General features: G+C 43.5%; 1 protein-coding gene across 1 annotated transcript in view; it reads right to left on the reverse strand.

Annotated features, from left to right (window-relative positions):
• The window catches only part of LOC124596227 (cyclic nucleotide-gated cation channel alpha-3), a 1,106,485-nt gene that overhangs the window by 35,982 nt on the left and 1,048,349 nt on the right, over positions 1 to 22,154 (reverse strand). The window contains 1 exon segment of the mRNA XM_047135285.1: positions 2,345 to 2,519. Coding sequence (XP_046991241.1) covers positions 2,345 to 2,519 — 175 coding nt within the window.

Raw genomic sequence — 22,154 nt, forward strand, 5'->3', positions numbered from 1 at the left:
CTATGTTGTCCGCATATCACGCATTTGCTGTCGAGGACGACCCTACACAAAGCAGCAGCGCTCAAAACTGCTGTCTTGATGTGTTAATGAGCTCTTTCGGAGAACCGCGACCATTATTTACGGCAGTGATGAAAGGTGTGGAAAAAATATTTTGGGGTTTGTGTTACAATCTTCATGTATGTGTTTCAGAGTTCCATGCGAATTGCAAAGCCTCATATTAAGAGAAACATTAGCATATGGCAATAATTACGAGAAGTATGGAAGATGTTGGGGAGTTCCTCAGCCAAACAACCTGAAAATGTCATTCGGCAGTTCTGAAATGCGCACCCTAGGCCAGCACTAAGAAGTATAACACGTTTCTACTTCAATCCATGGTTTCTGATGTCGAAGTTTTTGTCACATCCCAGAGCTTGAGACTTTTGTATCTGACACGTATTTTCACTTGTGGAGAGACACATATGAATACTACTCACACTAAACAAGGATATGTATACAAGCAGCTGACGACAGTGTAAGAGTTCGTGGTCTCCTGATCTTCATTGCTTACATATTCCGCCCTCACAATCATGTTCCGCACATCAAGACGCTTCATTTGAACCCAAACAAGATAAGATAAAGTCAATGTTGTATGAATTCATGTAAACGATATGCAATTGACAAGTGAGCGCACCGTGGTTGTAATACTGAAGGCTGGTGTGCACACATACATTCCAGACACGACGGTCACAGAGGCTTTTAGTTCAGAAGAGAGGCCGCACAGCGGGATGCCAGGCCCTTCAGAGGATGACCAAGCCCATGTCAGCCGGTGACCGCCCGTGTAGCGGACAGTGTGGGCCCGAATGAAAAAGGGGATCGACCCCGTGTTCGGCTTAAAAGCAAATTCCGCTTCATTGTGTGGGAGCGGCCAGCCTATGCATTCTTTACACATAGCATGCAGTTTCAGAGTTTTTCACAGGGAGACAGCAAACGCCAAACGCCAAAGCTGCAAGCTTCCGGATTGGTCGCCTTAAACGAAACGTCATTCTCCCGTTTTAGAAGAGCAGTGCTAATTGGCAGACGATATTTCTGATGCCTTGAGCTGAAGGAATAATGGAAGAGACCGAAAGATATTCCCCTTCACGTCTGGCGTGGAGAGGGGCCGTACCGTTGTCACTCTTGGAGCGAGAACACGTAACGAGGGCGTGCGCGCTCGTACGTGTACTTGAAAGAGCAAGGAACAAGTCTCTCCTCAGTACTTCACTGGGAGAGCACCACTGTCGAGAGCGAATGGAAGTGCTACTCTATATTGAGTCCTTGCGATTAAGCGTTGTTCACTGTGTTGGCCGACACACTAATTGTGCGGTGTGAACAGACAGAGTTATAGTTAAACGCCTGCGAGCGAATTTTGAGTGGCATTATGGTGGACTGGTTATCTGACCGGTGTACCACGCCAATAGTTAGACTAGGGGCGAATAGGAATCCTTGACTTCATCAAGGCATAGGAAAAGTTTGATTGGCAAAGGCCAATCCAGATAGAACGAGAGTTATCTTATTTGTCAGCAGCGAGTGGCACAGACAGCAGTCATTGCAGCTTACGGTAACGTGCACTACAGCTATTGCAAGCCCAATATTTCCTCCACAACAGTACACTTCACTGCATTTCACACGCGACAGCCTCGACCGCACCTATCAACATTCTAAAGGATAATTATTCAAGTTGAGTAGGCGTGCCTCTCAGCCATTCTGCCAAGGAAACAAGCATCTTAAACTTTGTATAGAAATTTCATTAGCGAATCCTATCCTTGAAAGGTAACTTCACATTCCGAAAAGAACCAGGATATAACTTGTTCAATTCATAACTAAAAGTGTCATTGTGATTTCTCAGAATTTTTGCAAAATAAATAATAACTTTCGTTAGTTTCATGTTTTTCTTACACTAACTAGCATTACTCCAGTACCCAAGTAACCCACTAGTTACGTAAGAAATTTTGAGAATTTTTGTGTCATTTCCTTACAGTGGACGACTTCAGAAGATATTCATTGCTGAAAGTTTTTCAGGCATTTCCTTTTGGAACGTTAGGAGCGTCTGTCTGACTTCTGTAGTAGTGTGGGGGTGGAAATTGCACCTTGCAGGAGACACAGGGTAAAGGGTACATCTCAGATTAATCCGCTGCGCAGAATAACAGAATAATAGATCAACCCCTCACCTCAGAACAGTATTGGTGGCTTTAGATACCATAGCAGAGGAATGACATACACATATTTTCCAGACAGGTAAATGTCTCGACAGTAATGAATATAGCAGCGGATGGTAGCTGGTAGGACAAACGGGCACGAGTAAGAGTGGGGGTGGACTGGTGCTTACCGGGAGGTGGGGCTGAGCGCGGGGCTGAAGAGCGAGTTGGCGGAGTAGGGCGGCGGCCCCGAGGACGAGCCTCCGGTGAGCAGCGGTTCCAGCGGCGACACCCACATGTCCTCCAGCGGGATGCGGCCGCGAGACTCCACCAGGCCCGGCGTCGACTGGCTGCGCCCCATCGCCGCTGCAAAACCAACACCGCCACAGTCAGTCTGCCGGCGTGTGACAGTCAGAGTGCTCAACAAGTTACACACAGCAACAGGGGACCTGGAGGTGTACGGCATCTACGTACTCAGAGTGAACGCGCGGATTTCATTTACTGCAGCACTAGAAGCATCTCTAGCTCTACTGTTGCCTCATTCGCTTGACTAAATAACTAAAATATCTTGGAATAACACTCGATCAAAAATGAATGTGGAACTATCAGTTGCTAATTATCCAAGAGTATCTCCACCACAATAGACTACAAGTAATAGAACAACTAACTGACCGAAAACGGGTATTAAATCCCACGATCATAATCCACACACATTAAACCTTCATCCATCCCATCCTTAGCTACGTCAATGTGTAAGTAGGCTGTTTAGGTTTTTATGTTGGTAACGCCACGTAGCGCTCTGTATGAAAATCACTGGCTGTGCTGTGTGCAGTTTGTGGCTGGTTTGCATTGTTGGAATCTGCTATTGTAGTGTTGGGCAGTTGGCTGTTAACAGCGCATAGCGTTGCGCGGTTGGAGGTGAGCCGTCAGCAGTGGTGGATGTGGGGAGAGAGATGGCAGAATTTTCAGAGCGGACGATATGGAGGTGTATCCATCAGAAAGAGTAAATTTGTAATACTGGATATCAAGGACTGATATATATATATATATATATATATATATATATATATATATATATATATATATATATATATATAATTACTTGTGAACGCTATTAAGGTAAATACATTGATTGTTCTCCATCAAAATCTTTCATTTGGTAAGTATGCCTATCAGTAGTTAGTGCCTTCAGTAGTTTGAATCTTTTATTTAGCTAGCAGTATTGGCGCTCGCTGTATTGCAGTAGTTCAGGTAACGAAGATTTTTGTGAGGTAAGTGTTCACGAAAGGTATAGGTTACTGTTAGTCAGGGCCATTCTTTTGTACGGATTTTTGAAAGTCAGATTGCGTTGCGCTAAAAATATTGTGTGTCAGTTTAGTGATGATCAGAATAACTAAAGAGAGAAATGTCTGAGTACGTTCTGTTTTGCTCAGCTGTTGTGAAAATCAAATAACGTAAGAGGTTCATCAGCACAGCAATTCATTAATTTTTCAAAGGGGACGTTTCAAATGTAGAACGGACTTCTGCTCGTCCCAAATTTTATCAATCGCTGAACAACATGCACTCTACCTTGCATTCCATTTCTGACTATCTTCTTCCAACAGTGTCCAGTACCAGATCAGAAAGTCCCCACACCACCTCAAACTCTTCGACACATTCAAATTTATTACACCTTCCTTGAAGTAGAGTCCAGACACCCTATTGTCTTCTCCATCCTTGAGAATCCTGTCCAGCTGTTGCGTCTGTATCACCACATCATACCTTCCCTCCACCTCCAAACTCTCCATCTCCATTTCCAGAGTAATTACAGCTGCCTTACCCTGCCAGATCGTGAACGCATCCCCAAAATCTACACTTCTTTCCAACTTCTGTTCTACACATCCCATCCAAAAAGAACATTACAACCCAGCTATTCCTTCTCTAGCCAGTATTTTACTCACGAGGATATAAGATGAACATCAACAAAAGCAAAACGAGGATAATGGAATGTAGTCGAGTTAACTCGGGTGATACTGAGGGAATTAGATTAGGAAATGAGACACTTAAAGTAGTAAAGGAGTTTAGCTATTTGGGGAGCAAAATAACTGATGATGGTCGAAGTAGAGAGGATATAAAATGTAGACTGGCAATGGCAAGGAAAGCGTTTCTGAAGAAGAGAGTATAGATTTAAGTGTCAGGAAGTCGTTTCTGAAAGTATTTGTATGGAGTGTAGCCATGTATGGCAGTGAAACATGGACGATAAATAGTTTGGAAAAGAAGAGAATAGAATGTGGTATTATATAAGATTGCTGAAGATTAGATGGGTGGATAAAATAACTAATGAGGAGGTATTGAATAGACTTGGCGAGAAGAGGAGTTTGTGGCACAACTTGACTAGAAGAAGGGATCGGTTGGTAGAACATGTTCTGAGGCATCAAGGGATCACAAATTTAGTATTGGAGGGCAGCGTGGAGGGTAAAAATCGTAGAGGGAGAAAAAGAGATGGATACACTAAGCAAGTTCAGAAGGATGTTGGCTGCAGTACGTACTAGGAGATGAAGCAGCTTGCACAGGATAGAGTAGCATGGAGAGCTGCATCAAACCAGTCTCAGGACTGAAGACCACAACAACAACAACATTTTACTCATCTAACATCTACATCCCATCTAACAGCTCCTTATCCCATGGACACCCCACATTTCCATACAATCTTCTCTACAATACTTCCAACACCATAATCCCTTTTCATAATTCCCAGAAGCCTCCATCACATCATCGTTGTAATGAAAGCAATCTACATGACATCAACACCATCTTGTCTTATACATCATCATCTATTTAATACTCTTGAATTATTCTATATTAAGATTAAAATCCATGTAAACAGTTGGCCGACGAGCGGCAGTTTGCTCGCTGGCAGCCCATCCAATTCGTACCAATGCAGACCACCGTTAAAAATATAATTACCTCATCACTATCCTTATACCTAATGACGTCAGACGAAGTTATGTGAACATCTTATTTCCAGAGAATCTTTTCTGACATCAGCAACACAATTAACTTATCTTTCGTTTGCTATCGTCTTACAACACGTTTGGGAGTGTTTTGAAGCGTCAGTCACCTTGGCGTCGTTCTGAGACTGCGTTGGCCTGTCAGCCGTAAACAGTTCTAATGGCTGCAAATTATCGATGGCGCCGTCGATAATCTACTTGCGATACCTAGAGCTACGGTACTATTTCTACTGTCGTGATAACACACACAGTTCGTGGAAAAATTGTGGCCATCAAACACGGCAAACGAAGAGAATTGAAGATACTGGTCGATGTAGAAAGGCCGGAAGAGGGCCGATGAACTTAATACGCGTCTAGAAACACTGTCTACCAAAACATTACCATGAAAACTGGACAAACCATTCATGGTAGAGCTCTTAATGTCATTCTCTAGTAAACTATATGAACGGAAAGAAGAGACTTATTTTTCATAGGGAGCACATACGTCAGTACTGCCGATTAATATGAACATGAAACGTTAATTTTTTGTACTTTCTGCTACAGCAACACGAGTTCCTGTTTGGAGATCGATACGGAAAACGTAAGATTCTGAATGTCGTACTTAAATCATCTTGATTTCCGTGCTTGGAGAAAAGGGAAACTAAAATGGCAAAATCATTGAAAGACGCTGTTGTTTATTTTTTTATCCATGCAAGTTCTAGCATATTATGTGGCATCTTCAGTAGCGTAACATATAATTTGTCTGTGTTATACGAAACTAGGAACATTCTGAGGTTGACAGCTGAGTTCAGAAATGTTGAAACTTTTGATCAAGCAGCATTGGTATTTGTGTTTACCCCAAAAAGGGAAGGACTACAGCAAGCTAAATAAGTTCAAATATACAAGAATTACGTACACAGGCAAACTGTAAACAGCAAAAAACTCGACAGGTCTGTAGAAGTGTACGTCCTATTACCCTGACGTCCAAGACCTTAGCAATTTTTGAATAAGACTAATATATAAATCACAAATTAACCGAAGATAACATGAGGCTGCAGCATCGATGGATGAAGGCCTAATAAATCAACAGAGTATTACAAAAGGTGAAATTACTTCACCAATGTATCTAATTTGTCTTTTTCCAACTATCAAGCATCGTGTATGTCATATCCATAAATGTCATGTACTAGTTTGGTACTATATGTGTTTTGGGTTCTAATAGGCCAAGAAGGTGGATATATATCTTAACAACCACTAAACTGCCTGTAATATATTGTTAATCATATTTCGCATATAATCATCAGTCATACGTGGCGAAGTCAATGAAAGGAATGTCAACAACTGGGATGCAAAAAAGTAACTGTGGTATGTATAGAGATTGGACTCCCTGATCTGCTGATAGTTAAGTGACCGTATCGCATTGTGCTTTCATCAGCTGCAGTAAATAAGCTGGAATTGTTTTTACACGGACTATAGGTGCCAGCTACTGGTAAGGTGAGGTTGCTGTACTGTCTCCGCTGATAGTGTGGATTGCAGTTGTACACTTCTGAATTAATAACGGAGAATCATATTTAATGATCAGAATAGTCTCAAATAAATTTTACTTGTGCGTGTGAAGAATTTTGTTGTCCCTATTGATTGTCGTGTTTTTTCTGTTGCTGGATCAGTATTTCAATAATTGATGCCAATAACGGCTATAAGTACTGCATTGTTAGTCAATAACTGCATCAGGATATTCAGTAGAAAACGTATTTAAGTAATATTCCTGATTGCAGCTTTTAGTGTAGTTTACTTCGGGTGTATACATCCACAATGAACAGCAGCAGCCAGTTAATTAGTATTTGTTGAATTTGTTGTTTGTATTAATTCCACAGTAAAATTATTAGTGGAACGTACTTGTACTCCAGAGTGAAATAAGCATACTGATACGAATGAGTGCGTAAATGTACCACTTTCACTTAAACTTTTATGTCATTGACTTGCGTGCTGTTAAATCTTTGTCGCTGTGGAGATACGTCTACATCTACATCTACATCCATGTGTGGCGGAAGGTTCCTTTAGTACCTCTATCGGTTCTCCGTTCTATTCCAGTCTCGTATTGTTCGTGGAATGAAAGATTGTCGGTATGCCTCTCCACAGCATCTCCAATCTCTCTGATTTTATCCTCGTGGTCTCTTCGCGAGATATACGTAGGAGGGAGCGATATACTGCTTGACACGTCGGTGAAGGTATGTTCTCGAAACTTCAACAAAAGCCCGTACCGAGCTACTGAGCGTCTCTCTTGCAGAGTCTTCCACTGGAGTCCATTTATCATCTCCGTAACGCTTTCGCGATTACTGAATGATCCTGTAACGAAGCGCTCTGCTGTACGTAGGATCTTCTCTATCTCCTCCGTCGACCCTACCTGGTACGGATCCCACACCGGTGAGCAGTATTCAAGCAGTGGGCGAACAAGTGTACTGTAACCTACTTCCTTTGTTTTCGGACTGCATTTCCTTAGGATTCTTCCAATGAATCTCAGTCTGGCATCTGCTTTACCGACGATTAATTTTATACGGTCATTCCGTTTTAAATCACTGCTAATACCTACTCCCAGATAATTTATGGAATTAACTGCTTCCAGTTGCTGACCTGCTATATTGTAGCTAAATGACAAAGGATCTTTCTTTCTATGTATTCGCAGCATATTACACTTGTCTACATTGAGATTCAATTGCCAATCCCTGCACCATGCGTCAATTCGTAGCAGATAATCCTGCATTTCAGTACAATTTTCCGTTGTTACAACCTCTCGATATACTACAGCATCATCCGCAAAAAGCCTCAGTGAACTTCCGATGATATCCACAAGGTCATTTATATATATTGTGAATAGCAACAGTCCTACGACACTCCCCTGCGGCATACCTGAAATCACTCGTACTTCGGAAGACTTCTCTCCATTGAGAATGACATGCTGCGTTCTGTTATCTAGGAACTCTTCAATCCAATCACACAATTGGTCCGATAGTCCATATGCTCTTACTTTGTTCATTAAACGACTGTGGGGAACTGTATCAAACGCCTTGCGGAAGTCAAGAAACACGGCATCTACCTGGGAACCCGTGTCTATGGCCGTCTGAGTCGATATAAGCCTGTGTAGCTGCTAACTTATTGATACTATATAGCTTTCGTATATGAATATTGTTGACCATTTAGAAGTAAGGGGACTCTACTTAGGTTATCAATCGGCAGTCGTGGCAATTGAAGTATCCGATTGTACTACAGTAAATCTCTGTATTTGTCCAATATCCACTCAGCTGTTGTATCAACTGACTATACAGTACAGGTTGTCAGCTATTTCACCGAATTTTCGTGATAGCATACTTTGTTCATTAAACGGCTGTGGGGAACTGTATCAAACGCCTTGCGGAAGTCAAGAAACACGGCATCTACCTGGGAACCCGTGTCTATGGCCGTCTGAGTCGATATAAGCCTGCGTAGCTGCTAACTTATTGATACTATATAGCTTTCGTATATGAATATTGTTGACCATTTAGAAGTAAGGGGACTCTACTTAGGTTATCAATCGGCAGTCGTGGCAATTGAAGTATCCGATTGTACTACAGTAAATCTCTGTATTTGTCCAATATCCACTCAGCTGTTGTATCAACTGACTATACAATACAGGTTGTCAGCTATTTCACCGAATTTTCGTGATAGCATACTTCACTGTAATGCCAGTTCATTTTTTGCCTAGTACGTAGCAATATATGCCCCGTAGGGACCAGCGTGCGATACACGGATTAGGCGAGCTGAAACCTTCGCCACGAACGACACAAGTCATAGTATAGTAGGACGAGGGTGATAAATCTAGGTAATACTGTAGTTACTCGTGGCACCCAACCTCCACATACCTTACGGCAGCTGAACAAAAAATGAGAACGTTCACACAATCAAATTGTCCCGTATATTTTGCGTCTACGTGTAAAATTTTCTACGACGAGGCTCCGAACCGGCTCACTACGAATCCCTTCCCTTCCTTCGACCCGTTCAATCATCGGCAAGGAAGGCCGCTCGATTCATCACAGCTATGACACGTATCGTTCCCCAGAGCTGAAGACTTGTAAGATTTCCCGGAGCCAATACGCTGGCACAACACGGAAGACGCCCGAGGCTCGTGCGGCAATTCACTGCGCACGCGCAGTTTGCGGCCGCTGCGCCACCTGCTCCTCCCCCCCCCCCCCCCGCCCACCCCCTCCCCCCCTGCACCCGCTGTTTCGCGCAGTTCCCTCCGCGCGCCCCGGCAGTTACTGTGTTGTCGGAAACGCGCGCACGCCGCAGCGTTCATCCATCACCCACCCTAACGATCGGTGTGACAGCCGCCGTAATGCGTTCGGGGCGATCTATTATCCCAGAATCCTGGAATCACTCTTGAGGCTCGAGCAGTGACAGTCAAACAGCTGCTATCGCCGGCCAGCAGAAAGTAACCAGCCGATACTTATTACATGGAAGATACGTTCGAAATGCATCCTCTGCTTTCTTCGCGATTTCCCTATAACTGTGCACCGTCTCTAGGGATGGTAACATGTGCTGGAGGAAGGTTAAAGTATTCGTCAATACGTACGTGGGATGTATAATAATCGTGAAAACTGACATAGATGAACGTCTATGGTAATAGAAGCAAACTCGTTCCATTAAACATGGGTGTGGTTATGAACTTCCACTGACTTCAGCACGAAATATTGCCCAAGGTACTACAAACATATTTGGAATGCTAACTTTTCGATTAAATCCCCATCTAATTGGCCTCTAATTTCACCCATGGAACGTGGTTGGGGAATGGGTTGATGCGTGATCGGCAAAAGGTGACATCTAATGCACCAATATGGTCTAAAATGGATAGATCGTGCAGGTCCTGTATCCTGGCATTCAACATCACTGATCTCAATCCTATGGATTCTTCTGTTGAGGAGTCATTTCAGAAGTGAAACATACAACAGTTCCGCCGACACTGGACGTCGTATGAAAGAAGGGGTGAGCAGTACTTGTTTTGGCCGACTCCATCTACAAACAGCAAAATCGAAATTGTAAATATGTGCCGAACCGTCAGAGATAATGCACCTGGCAATTCTCAGGGAGGACAGCCGGTACATTCTGCAGTACAATGTGAAGTCTATGACGGAGACTGCTTTGTGCCAAAGTTAGTTATTCCACGTGCTATTCCATTCTCGGAGAAGCGAGGGATACGTTTCAGTATGAGCTCAAATTTCTCTTATCTTAATCTCATGATCGTTACGCAACGTACACTGATGAGCCAAAACGTTATGATCACTGCCCATCCGGCCGGTGTGGCCGAGCGGTTCTAGGCGCTTCAGTCTGGAACCGCGCGACCGCTACGGTAGCAGGTTGGAACCCTGTCTCGAGCATAGATGTGTGTTATATCCTTAGGTTAGTTAGGTTTAAGTAGCTCTAAGTTATAGAGGACTGATGACCTCAGATGTTAAGCTCCATAGAGCTCAGAGCCATTTGAACCGTTTTAACGTGACGCAGTAAGGAAAGAATGTAAGTGGAAGAGAGGCGAATGGGCAGTCATTATAGTGAAGATACGGGCCGCCGCAATTGCGAAAATCCGCAGATATACGAATAAGTGGTTTTGACAAAGGGCACATTGCGATGGCGCTGCGGCTGGAAACGACAATCTCTGAAACGGCGAAGCTGTTCGCCCGTGGGGGTACTGCTGTCGTGAGCACACATGGAAAATGATTGAAGGATTGTGAAATAACTAGTGGGCCATATGGTGTTCGACGACAGCGTCTCATCGCAAAACGTAGAGGTCGGAGGATCCACCACTGTGTAATCCAGGACAGGCAACGATCTGTGGTAGATCTGACGACGGAGTATAACGCCGGTGAAGGCACAAGTGTTTCGGAGCACACCGTTCAAAGGACATTGTTGAACATGGAGTCTCACATTGCACGGCCCCTGTGTGTTCCTGTGTTGACCCACGACGTCGTGGACACAGCGTCATGAGTTTTCATCGTGGATCTATAAAAACGTGTCGCCTATCGACTGAATCGCAATTCTTGTTACACCAGGTCGATAGTAGGTCCTTAGAGGTTGTCATCCGGGTGAATGGCTGCACGAAACATGCACCGCGTCACGCACGAAACATGCACCGCGTCACACATGCAGACTGGCGAGGGCAGAATTATGCTATGAGGTACACTGAGTTGGGCTTTCGGGGGATCTGTAGTGGTAATCGAAGGCACCGTGGCAGCTGGCCACCTGAATCGCTCCATGCTTGAAGTCTCTCCCTTTGGCGATAACATCTTCCAGCAGGATAATTGTCCGTGTTTCAAGGTCAGAATCGTGCTGCAGTGGTTTGAGGGACATTATAGGGAACTCACAAAGATGTCTTGCCCAAGTAATGTACCCGATCTGTACCCATTGGAGCACATATCGGGCGCCAGCTGCGTGCCTGTAGACCACCATACGGTAATTTTCGGGAATTGCTTGACCTGTGCATGGACATCAGGTGCCACATTGTTCTGAAATCCTATCAAGAATTTGTAGAATCCGTGCCAAACAGAATTTCTTTTCTACTGTGTTTGAAAAGTACAACAACACCCAATTAAAAAGGTTATCAAAATGTTTTGGCTCAACGGCATATATTAGTACGATGGTGGATGCCGGATTGTTGCCCAGTGTACCTCGATAACCAGTTAACCAAACGTGTAGTCTCCGGTACGTTACCAAACTCCCAATCATGTTTTAGCCACATTTTCTCCTATTTTTCCCTTTTTCTGTATGCCTCCTCTAGCAGGAAGCAACATGAACTACTTTATCTGTACACGTTTGAGATAGATGATTCTACTGAAGAGAAATTAATTGCCAGAGTATATGGTGGTGATGAGTATAATTGGCTGTGAAGAGCCCACTACATTAAAGGAATACCACGAATGGTTGATGGTATTGACATCGGCATTAGACTGTTTGCCGATGATGCTGTAGTCTACAGGAAAGTAGTATCACACGAAGTTGTGAACAAATCAGTGAGGATTTTCAGAAAATAAATGCGTGGTGTAATGACTGGCAGTTATCTCCCAATATTAGTAAGTGTAACCTACTGCGTATAACAATGCGAAAATTCCCATTAATGTATGAGTAGAAAATAAATGATCAATCTTTGGAAGCGGTAACATCTGTCAAGTATCTGGGTGTGACTATTTGAAATGATCTGAAATGGAATGATCAGATTAGACAAGTAACGGGCAAGGTGAACTCTAGATTGCGGTTTATTGGTAGAATCCTGAAGCGATGCAGTCCTTCAACAAAGGAAATTGCTTGCAATACGTTAGTTCGTCCAGTCTTAGAGTATTGTTCGTCTGTATGGGACACTTACCAGTTGGGTCTGATTCAAGAGATTGAGAAGGTCCAAAGAAAAGCGGAAAGATTTGTGAAGTACATTTAGCCATCGCGAGAGCGTTACAAACCTCATAGAAAGTTTGAAGTGGGACACACTTGCAGATAGACGACGCGCTAACTGAAGGAGCTGCTCACTAAATTCCGAAATCCGATCTTCGCCGAGGATGTAGAGCATATATTATTACCACCAACTTTCAAATCTCGCAATGATCACCGTTCAAAGGTAAGGGAAATTAGAAATTAGAGCTCGTACTGAGGCTTTTCCCTCGCCCGATCCACGAATGGAAAAAAGGGGGGAAATATGACTTTGGGGCGAATTGCGCCCTCCGCCACACACCGCTTGGTGGCTAGCGGAGTATATATGAAGGGATTATTTCAATACTGGTACAAGTCCGTTTTTGTTCATTGTGAGATGCAGAGTCCGAAAGTTAAATGAGCGCTGAAAAATCTGCAGTTGAGATGCCAGAAATATTCAAGCATGTGGATTCCTGCTAGAGATGAACCTTTCTTTCCGTTTGTTTGGATCATTAATTCCAGAAGCATTTTAGGCAGAAAAGTGGAGGTAATGGACTTGTACCACTATTGAAATAAGCCCTTCATATGTAAATGTGTTCTAGTACTCGTTGCGGTCGTCTTCGCCGATACTGTTAATGTGGGACTGTCACTTGGTTGTTGTTTACACGCATTGCGGGATTCGCCGGTATCAAGCAGTCTTCCAGAACACGACGTAACAGCGTGCAGACCATATGGCTAATGTTATCTGTTCACTGCCCACCCCATGTGTCAGCATGATGGACGTGCGACGTTAGAAGAGATGATGTACATTAGACGTGATTGATAAAGATTGATTCTCGCTGCTAGTCAAGGGAAAGTTACTGAACTGAAGGGAATGTCACCCTCAAACTGCGGTGTGTTCACACTGACTGGGACGTCAATATAACATCACAGGGTGGCTTAACCCAGCATAAATGGTGAAAGTGAGATTATGAGATACCTTCCCCTGGTAAAAAGTCGCAGAATACTTCAGAGGTGGTGGGTTGAATGAATCATATCAGACATTACTAAACGAACTAGAGACGATACCAGAATTTAGTAACGGGCAAAGAAAAATTCATAACCGATTTTCTTGAAGAAGACTGTATGCTAACTTTTTCACTCTGCAGAGAAGTGAGAGAATGGGATAAGTGTAGTCCAAATATCACAAAACATTAACATATATGTAATCGACAAGATAGATACGTATAAACACATCAGACGATATTAAAGGAAATCCATAGCGCCTTTTCACAATATTTATTTGTGTTGTTTCCTTTTTAAGTACTAAATAACTATAAAACAGCTGTATTTTTCTCCTTCAAGAGAGATGACTGTTTCACTGTTAAAAAGTTTATTCTTTAAAGAAAGTTGTTTCATTTACTTATGTTCCTCTTATTTAATCGCAGTGTAGTTGTTTCTTTGACTAGGTATATTAAAAAGTAAATAATCTTTTGTCAGGTATGTGGCCACTTTTTGTGTAAAATAATATAGATCCTTGTGGAATCACAAAAATGAAATAAATAATAAGAGAAAGGGCTTATTCCGTGTTGCTGTTAATACTGCATAACAACATACTACTGAAACTACACTCCTGGAAATTGAAATAAGAACACCGTGAATTCATTGTCCCAGGAAGGGGAAACTTTATTGACACATTCCTGGAGTTAGATACATCACATGATCACACTGACAGAACCACAGGCACATAGACACAGGCAACAGAGCATGCTCAATGTCGGCACTAGTACAGTGTATATCCACCTTTCGCAGCAATGCAGGCTGCTATTCTCCCATGGAGACGATCGTAGAGATGCTGGATGTAGTCCTGTGGAACGGCTTGCTATGCCATTTCCACCCTCAGTTGGACCAGCGTTCGTGCTGGACGTGCAGACCGCGTGAGACGACGCTTCATCCAGTCCCAAACATGCTCAATGGGGGACAGATCCGGAGATCTTGCTGGCCAGGGTAGTTGACTTACACCTTCTAGAGAACGTTGGGTGGAACGGGATACATGCGGACGTGCATTGTCCTGTTGGAACAGCAAGTTCCCTTGCCGGTCTAGGAATGGTAGAACGATGGGTTCGATGACGGTTTGGATGTACCGTGCACTATTCAGTGTCCCCTCGACGATCACCAGTGGTGTACGACCAGTGTAGGAGATCGCTCCCCACACCATGATGCCGGGTGTTGGCCCTGTGTGCCTCGGTCGTATGCAGTCCTGATTGTGGCGCTCACCTGCACGGCGCCAAACACGCATACGACCATCATTGGCACCAAGGCAGAAGCGACTCTCATCGCTGAAGACGACACGTCTCCATTCGTCCCTCCATTCACGCCTGTCGCGACACCACTGGAGGCGGGCTGCACGATGTTGGGGCGTGAGCGGAAGACGGCCTAACGGTGTGCGGGACCGTAGCCCAGCTTCATGGAGACGGTTGCGAATGGTCCTCGCCGATACCCCAGGAGCAACAGTGTCCCTAATTTGCTGGGAAGTGGCGGTGCGGTCCCCTACGGCGCTGCGTAGGATCCTACGGTCTTGGCGTGCATCCGTGCGTCGCTCTGTGGAGACCTCACGCCCCACGTGTTGAGCAATTCGGCGGTACGTCCACCCGGCCTCCCGCATGCCCACTATTCGCCCTCGCTCAAAGTCCGTCAACTGCACATACGGTTCACGTCCACGCTGTCGCGGCATGCTACCAGTGTTAAAGACTGCGATGGAGCTCCGTATGCCACGGCAAACTGGCTGACACTGACGGCGGCGGTGCACAAATGCTGCGCAGCTAGCGCCATTCGACGGCCAACACCGCGGTTCCTGGTGTGTCCGCTGTGCCGTGCGTGTGATCATTGCTTGTACAGCCCTCTCGCAGTGTCCGGAGCAAGTATGGTGGGTCTGACACACCGGTGTCAATGCGTTCTTTTTTCCATTTCCAGGAGTGTATTTTCATGTGTACTAAGGAATCCTACAAGGACCTTCAATGAACGTAAACGATAGTGAAACAACAACATTTTTTGGTAACCGCAGAGGCTGTATTTTACATGTACCTCAAAATAAAAGAACGATAAGAAGACACAAAGTACCAAATCTAGTACTGTAAAATGAGAATGTCGGAGAATGTTTTACTCTTGCATATTATACCATTTCTGGAGACCAGAATCTCTTCTGTAGGAATCAACATGGTTCCGAAAACAACGTTCTTGTGAAATGCAGCTCACTCTGTTCTTCCACTAGATCCAGAAATGGGAGGTACAGGACCCTAGGTAGATGCCGTGTTCCTTGACTTGAAGGAGGCGTTCAGTGCAGTAGTGCACTGCTACCTAATGAACAAAAAACGAGCACACGGCACACGAGACCAACTGTGTGACTTCGCTTAGTATTTTTAGCCAACAGAACACGGCAGGTCATTCTAAATGGAGACAAGTCTTCAGACGTTAAAGTAATATCGGCCGTGCCCCAGGCGTGTTATAGGAGCATTATTTTTTACAATATGTATAAAAGACATAGTAGATAACGTCAGATGTTTTATGAGGCTTTTCGCAGATGATGCTGTTGTACACAAAGAAATCGCAACACTAGAAAGCTGTAGCGAATAGCAGAGGATCGAGCCTAGGTGCAGGAAGAGGCAGTTGACCCTCAAGATGAACAAGCATAACATTTTGCGAATACGTAGGCAAAAAGACCCTTTACTGTATGATTACACAATTGCAGAACAATCACTGGAAGCAGATACTTACATAAAATAGCTAGGAGTACGTGTACGGAGTGATCTGATGTGGAACAACCAGCTAGGCCGCAGCTCGTGGTCGTACGGTATCTCGCTTCCCGCGCCCAGGTTCGCGGGTTCGATTCCCGGCGAGGTGAGGGATTTTCTCTGCCTCGTGATGACTGGGTGTTGTGTGATGTCCTTAGGTTGGTTAGGTTTAAGTAGTTCTAAGTTCTAGGGGACTGATGACCATAGCTGTTAAGTCCCATAGTGCTCAGAGTCATTTGAACCATTTTTTTTGAACAAACACCTAAAATTTATGGCGAGTAAGGCAAATGTCAGACTGAGATTCATTGGACGAAACCTCAGGAAACGAAATCCATCAACAAAGGAAGTAGCTTAGAATACTCTTTCTCGACCAATACCTGAATATTTCTCGCCAGTCTGGAACCCATGTTAGATAGCTTTAGTGGCAGGCGCTGCAATTCACGCATTCTGTGTCACGGAGTGGTCTAGTATTAAAATTCCGAGAGCGTGCGTTTCTAGAAGAGTCAACCAATATGTTGCTTACTTCTACGTACATCCCGTGAAGAGACGGTGAAATAATTGGGGAGATTCGAGTCCACCCGCAGGCCTACCAGCAATCCTGCGAATCATACGCGACTGGAACAGGAAAAGGGGGAACTGCCAGTGGTCCACAGAGTACCCTCCGCCACACACCATAAGGTGGCTTGCTCTGTACAGACGTAGAAGTAGATGTAGATGCAGAAATGTCGTGGCGAGAACAGGCTAATTTCCAATACAAGAACGCAACGTCACTATTCCTCCACCAACGTCAACATCAAAATTATCTACGGGAGAATCCTTGACGTTCATGTTTCATTCTGTCCTCGTGCAGATCGCTTTCCAATTGACGTAACTAAACATGAAAACATTCCACAATGCAATTCAGATGGTAACGTTCAACGTGACGGGGCGGAACGGAACATCAACGCCATTAATTCTCGGGAAGCCATGATCACTCATGTTACAGAACTGGATTTTGCAATTTCGTGTTTCCTTAGTCTTTATTTTATTATCTGCATTGTCTTCGATCCACACTGTATACTTTCCAGCGAGACTGATATTTTGTCCTTTGAATGTTCTTTCACAAAAAAGGTGAGAAATCTGAAAGGGAAAAATATTTAGGTTTTACGATGCATAGACAATGAAAAAGCCTACACTGTGTGTAAATAAAAACGTTAATTTATTACACAGTTTTCTAGACATAATAATTAACAGCAAGCAAAGCTCTTTAGAAAAAGAAAAGGTTAATTTTTTGACGTTATTTGGTACTTAGAACGAAAAAAGGACACAGTGGATATGACAAAAAGACTGTGCGAATTGCCTTCTGTTTTTAGTTTGATGTGTATCTCTTTATGTATTTTCTTTAGCAAATAATTGTCGAAATATGACAGGTTTTCGTATTTTTTTCTCTTCTCAGCAGTTTACCATTCACACTTTGCTAAGAATATCTGTTGCGAACATAGACATAGGCATCCGAAAGGGGGGAGGGGGTTAGTGGGTTGGGGACAGAGCAAGAGGGTACATTTTCCCCATCCTGAAATTTGGGGGTATCAACTCTTTAGTAATTACAAGCCTCCCGCACATTTGTAACAGTGATCGTCTGCGATGCCAGTAAATCACAGATTTAGCATTGCAGTAAGCTTTGGGAAATGCTGTAGCTTTATCGATCACCATGTAACTTAGGTATGTTTGGTTCTCGCCCTGTCAGAGTAAAATGCAGGCGGCGGGCTCGAATCTGCCATGAAGTCCGCTTCGGGGAGTATTAACCCGGATTTTTATGTGAATTATTTCTGACACATTTTAATTTCCTTTCGTAGATCATACTTATTTTTAAAAATTTCAGCATCAACCTAAGGCCACTGTTAAATAAATAAAAACACTTTTCTAAAGAACTTGTTGAAGATCTCACATTTTATCATAAGAAGCAAGTAACTCCAGATCATTAAGTCAAAAACATGTCATTCGCATTGGTATTAATAACATAAAATGAAGTACTTTGCATTTACTAATGAAATATGCATACTAGTTACATATCAAACTAATCTACATGAGAAATAATGAGCAGATACCTGTCAACTGCTGTGTGGTTCCTATCCGCTACACCGTAACAGTTATACTTGTACAAAAAACGGCAGTTTTAGAATATTCGCCCGTTTTGAATAAATTTCTGGGGAATCCCCACTGTTAGGAATACTACTTTGACCAGTAATAAGTTTATTGATGCTAGTTAAATGTGAAAGTGTATTCAGACTTCTTGCATCACTAATGGTATTCCATAACGTCTTTGTTGGTAGTGGGCTACGCAAAGTGACATCGTGGTGACGTTCCGTTTAGCGTGAACACACTGCGGTTTGACGGCGACGTCGCCTTTCGTTCCCTTTCGTAACGTGTATTATGAATCGACTTTAAGTGTGTTCTGCGATGATGTTTCAAAGACGATAAAAGAAAGCTCCACAACACGGGTATTGTACGAGTATTATGTGCACAACTGGAACCACGAAAATCACGTGAAAATCGGCATTATCTGAGATGAGCAGTGGCCGTCTAGTTAAAGTGGCTCCTTGGTTCACGCTGCGCGCTGTGATTACCCCGTAGATACTACTCGGCGATTTAATTACTGCGCCGGCCGGTGTGGCCGTGCGGTCTAGGCGCTTCAGTCTGGAACCGCGTGACCGCTCCGGTCGCAGGTTCGAATCCTGCCTCGGGCATGGATGTGTGTGATGTCCTTAGGTTAGTGAGGTTTAAGTAATTTTAAGTTCTAGGGGACTGATGACCACAGCAGTTGAGTCCCATAGTGCTCAGAGCCATTTAAACCATTTTTTAATTAGTGCTGTCCAATGGCTCAACGTGGACCTCAAATCGAACTGTTAACAGGGTGAATACTCCGGCCGTTTCCCGGGGCTGGGTGTGAAACTAATGGTAGTTACCCCCACACTTGTCTACAGACAGACTGGCTCAAAGCCAAAATATATAAATAAATGCAACAGCTGTTTTTACTACGAGATCTGAAAAGTGAAATGTAGGGGTTTGGTGCAAGTACAGGCAATTCGGGAAAATAGATAGAAAAAAATTCAAACTGCCTCACTGACAGAGAAAGAAATTAGATACGGCCTTATTGAAGGAATTCTCGCCATACTTGCATGAAAAGACTTGGGGAAACCACGCAAACACATACAGCATTGTATGGTGAGGACTAAGCCGCCAAGTTTGACGCCGTGTTCCTTGACCTCCGGGAGGCATTCGGTTCTGTCCTGCAGCGTTGTTTCGTGAACAAATTACGAGCTTACGGAGTATCGGGTCACATTTGTGACCGAATTCAGGACGCATAGTTAGAGTGTAACACTCCGTTCTCAATGAAACAAAATCGGCAGACGTAAAGGAATCCTCGGGGTACGGCAAGCGAGTATTGTAGGACTGTAACTGTTTAAAATTTGTGTTAATGGTGTAGTGGATATTACTGGAGGTTCCATAAGAGTATTCGATGAAGAAGCAGTGATATATAGGAAGCCTAGTACACCACGAGATTGTAGCGAAATGCAGGGAGACTTGCTGAGGACTGACAGTTGGTCCAGGGACAGGACATAAAAAAAGAAAATTTAACGTATTGTACATATGTAGATGAAGAGAGTCAATTCTGTTACATGATACTATTGGCAGCCTATCTCTGTTCACAGTTAATTACCGTAAAATACCTTGAAGTAACCATCCGGTAAGACAGAAACTGGGATGACGACCTAAAGCACGTAGTAGGAAAAACAGATTTCGGACTGAGATTCGTTGGGACAATCTTAAGACAATGTAATTTGTTCAACAAATAAATGGTTTACAAAACGCTGGGGCCCTCACCCAGCAGGGTTAGTAGAGGAGACAGAAAATATCCATCGAACTCGGCGGGGCCGGCCGAAGTGGCCGTGCGGTTAAAGGCGCTGCAGTCTGGAACCGCAAGACCGCTACGGTCGCAGGTTCGAATCCTGCCTCGGGCATGGATGTTTGTGATGTCCCTAGGTTAGTTAGGTTTAACTAGTTCTAAGTTCTAGGGGACTAATGACCTCAGCAGTTGAGTCCCATAGTGCTCAGAGCCATTTGAACCATTTTTTGAACTCGGCGGGTTTCATCGCGGAATCTTTTACGTGCTCGCTGTGACAGCGTTACAGAGATACCAAACAAACTCCACTGACAGACGCAACAAGTGAGGCGTTATACCTCGCAGAGAGGTTTTCTGATGAAATTCGGGGAGTGCATGTTCCAAGAGTGTCGGTCAAATTTTATTTGCTTCCTCACACGTCTCGCGAAAAAAAAAATGGTTCAAATGGCTCTGAGCACTGTGCGACTTAACTTCTGAGGTCATCAGTCGCGTAGAACTTAGAACTAATTAAACCTAACTAACCTAAGAACATCATACACATCCAAGCTCGAGGCAGGATTCGAACCTGCGACCGCAGCGGTCGCTCGGTTCCAGACTGTAGCGGCTAGAACTGCACGGCCACTCCGGCCGGCCGACTCGCGAAATGATCATGACAAGAAAATCAAAGAAATTAGAGCTCATACGGTGGTTTGTTGACAGTCGTCCTTCCCAATTACCCTACGCGAAGAAGCAACGTAGACTGAACAAGTACGTAAGACACTATGAAAAATGTTACCGGTGGAATGGCTAAGGGATTAAGATTAAAAACATCATTGCTTTTAAATTCCTTTTTTCTACGTGATTAAGAAGATACTCGCCACCGGACCTAAAGCAAACACTAGATTTGAAGCAGATATCATCTTCCTGCAATAGACGACTAAAAATTATTTTTATCTCAGCTATGATACATAAAAGCGAGACATATCAAATATGAATATGTAAAAACTTTCTAAAGACCAAACGTAATATGTGTGAAGAACGACAAGTTAGTGCATTTTGATTTCATAAATCTAGTTCTTAGCAATACAGACTCCAATATTTGCACCTCAAATTATTTGCGAGCATTCGATGCATAATACTTGCGCTACGAATGAGACTAAATGCTATTACTTACAGGGAAGTAACACTGAATTAAATCCAAATGTAAGTAGTCGATAAAAATACTTCTTTAGCTATAATAATTAGCAGTATTTTTCAACATACGTACTTACTGATATTGCAACCAACGAGCTGATACAATTTTCACTTAGAACTAGAATATTACGATTTTACTACAGTCTGTATAGTAGTTAGAAAACTGAGCAGCTGCTATGCTTAACTACCACAAGGACCACCACTCCATGACGTCAAAAAACAATGACTAAGGGGCTTTTCCTGCACGCACAGTAACAAGATCTGCTTTGCGGTGGGTCTGATAACAGACTTTGGATAGTATCCGCAGGATCTGCCTTCTTTCCGTTTTGGTCCTCGTTTGCATACATATAGCCTTGAATCGTCTTACAAACTCAACAAATATTCTGCAATTCTAAAACAATGAATCATCACAATCATGCTGAAAATTGATTGTTCCTGTCTCAGTATTATAGTTTACGTTTTTACCGAGCTGTCGTCCGTGTTTATTCCAAACCATGTCAGTGTACGTACGCTCTTCCGTCTCCTGTCCCAGTCCCTAGTTTGTCTTGGAGTTCGAGATCAATTGAGTAGAATGCTGTTGGCCATTCAGTTAACTGTCAGTTTCAGGAGTTTACAAGTGTGTGTTACTTTCTTTTGAGCTTATACGTAGTTCTGAGTACATCTTAGGATTTACAATGAGCATTCAATAAATAACGCGACACATTTTCGATTGAAAAAATGCGGAATTTGTTGTTTGACATCGTGGAATATTCCCGCTTCAGGCCCTATAGTTCCATGAAGTTCC

Source organism: Schistocerca americana, chromosome 2, assembly GCF_021461395.2.
Source record: "Schistocerca americana isolate TAMUIC-IGC-003095 chromosome 2, iqSchAmer2.1, whole genome shotgun sequence".
In the NCBI taxonomy this organism is placed as follows: domain Eukaryota; kingdom Metazoa; phylum Arthropoda; class Insecta; order Orthoptera; family Acrididae; genus Schistocerca; species Schistocerca americana.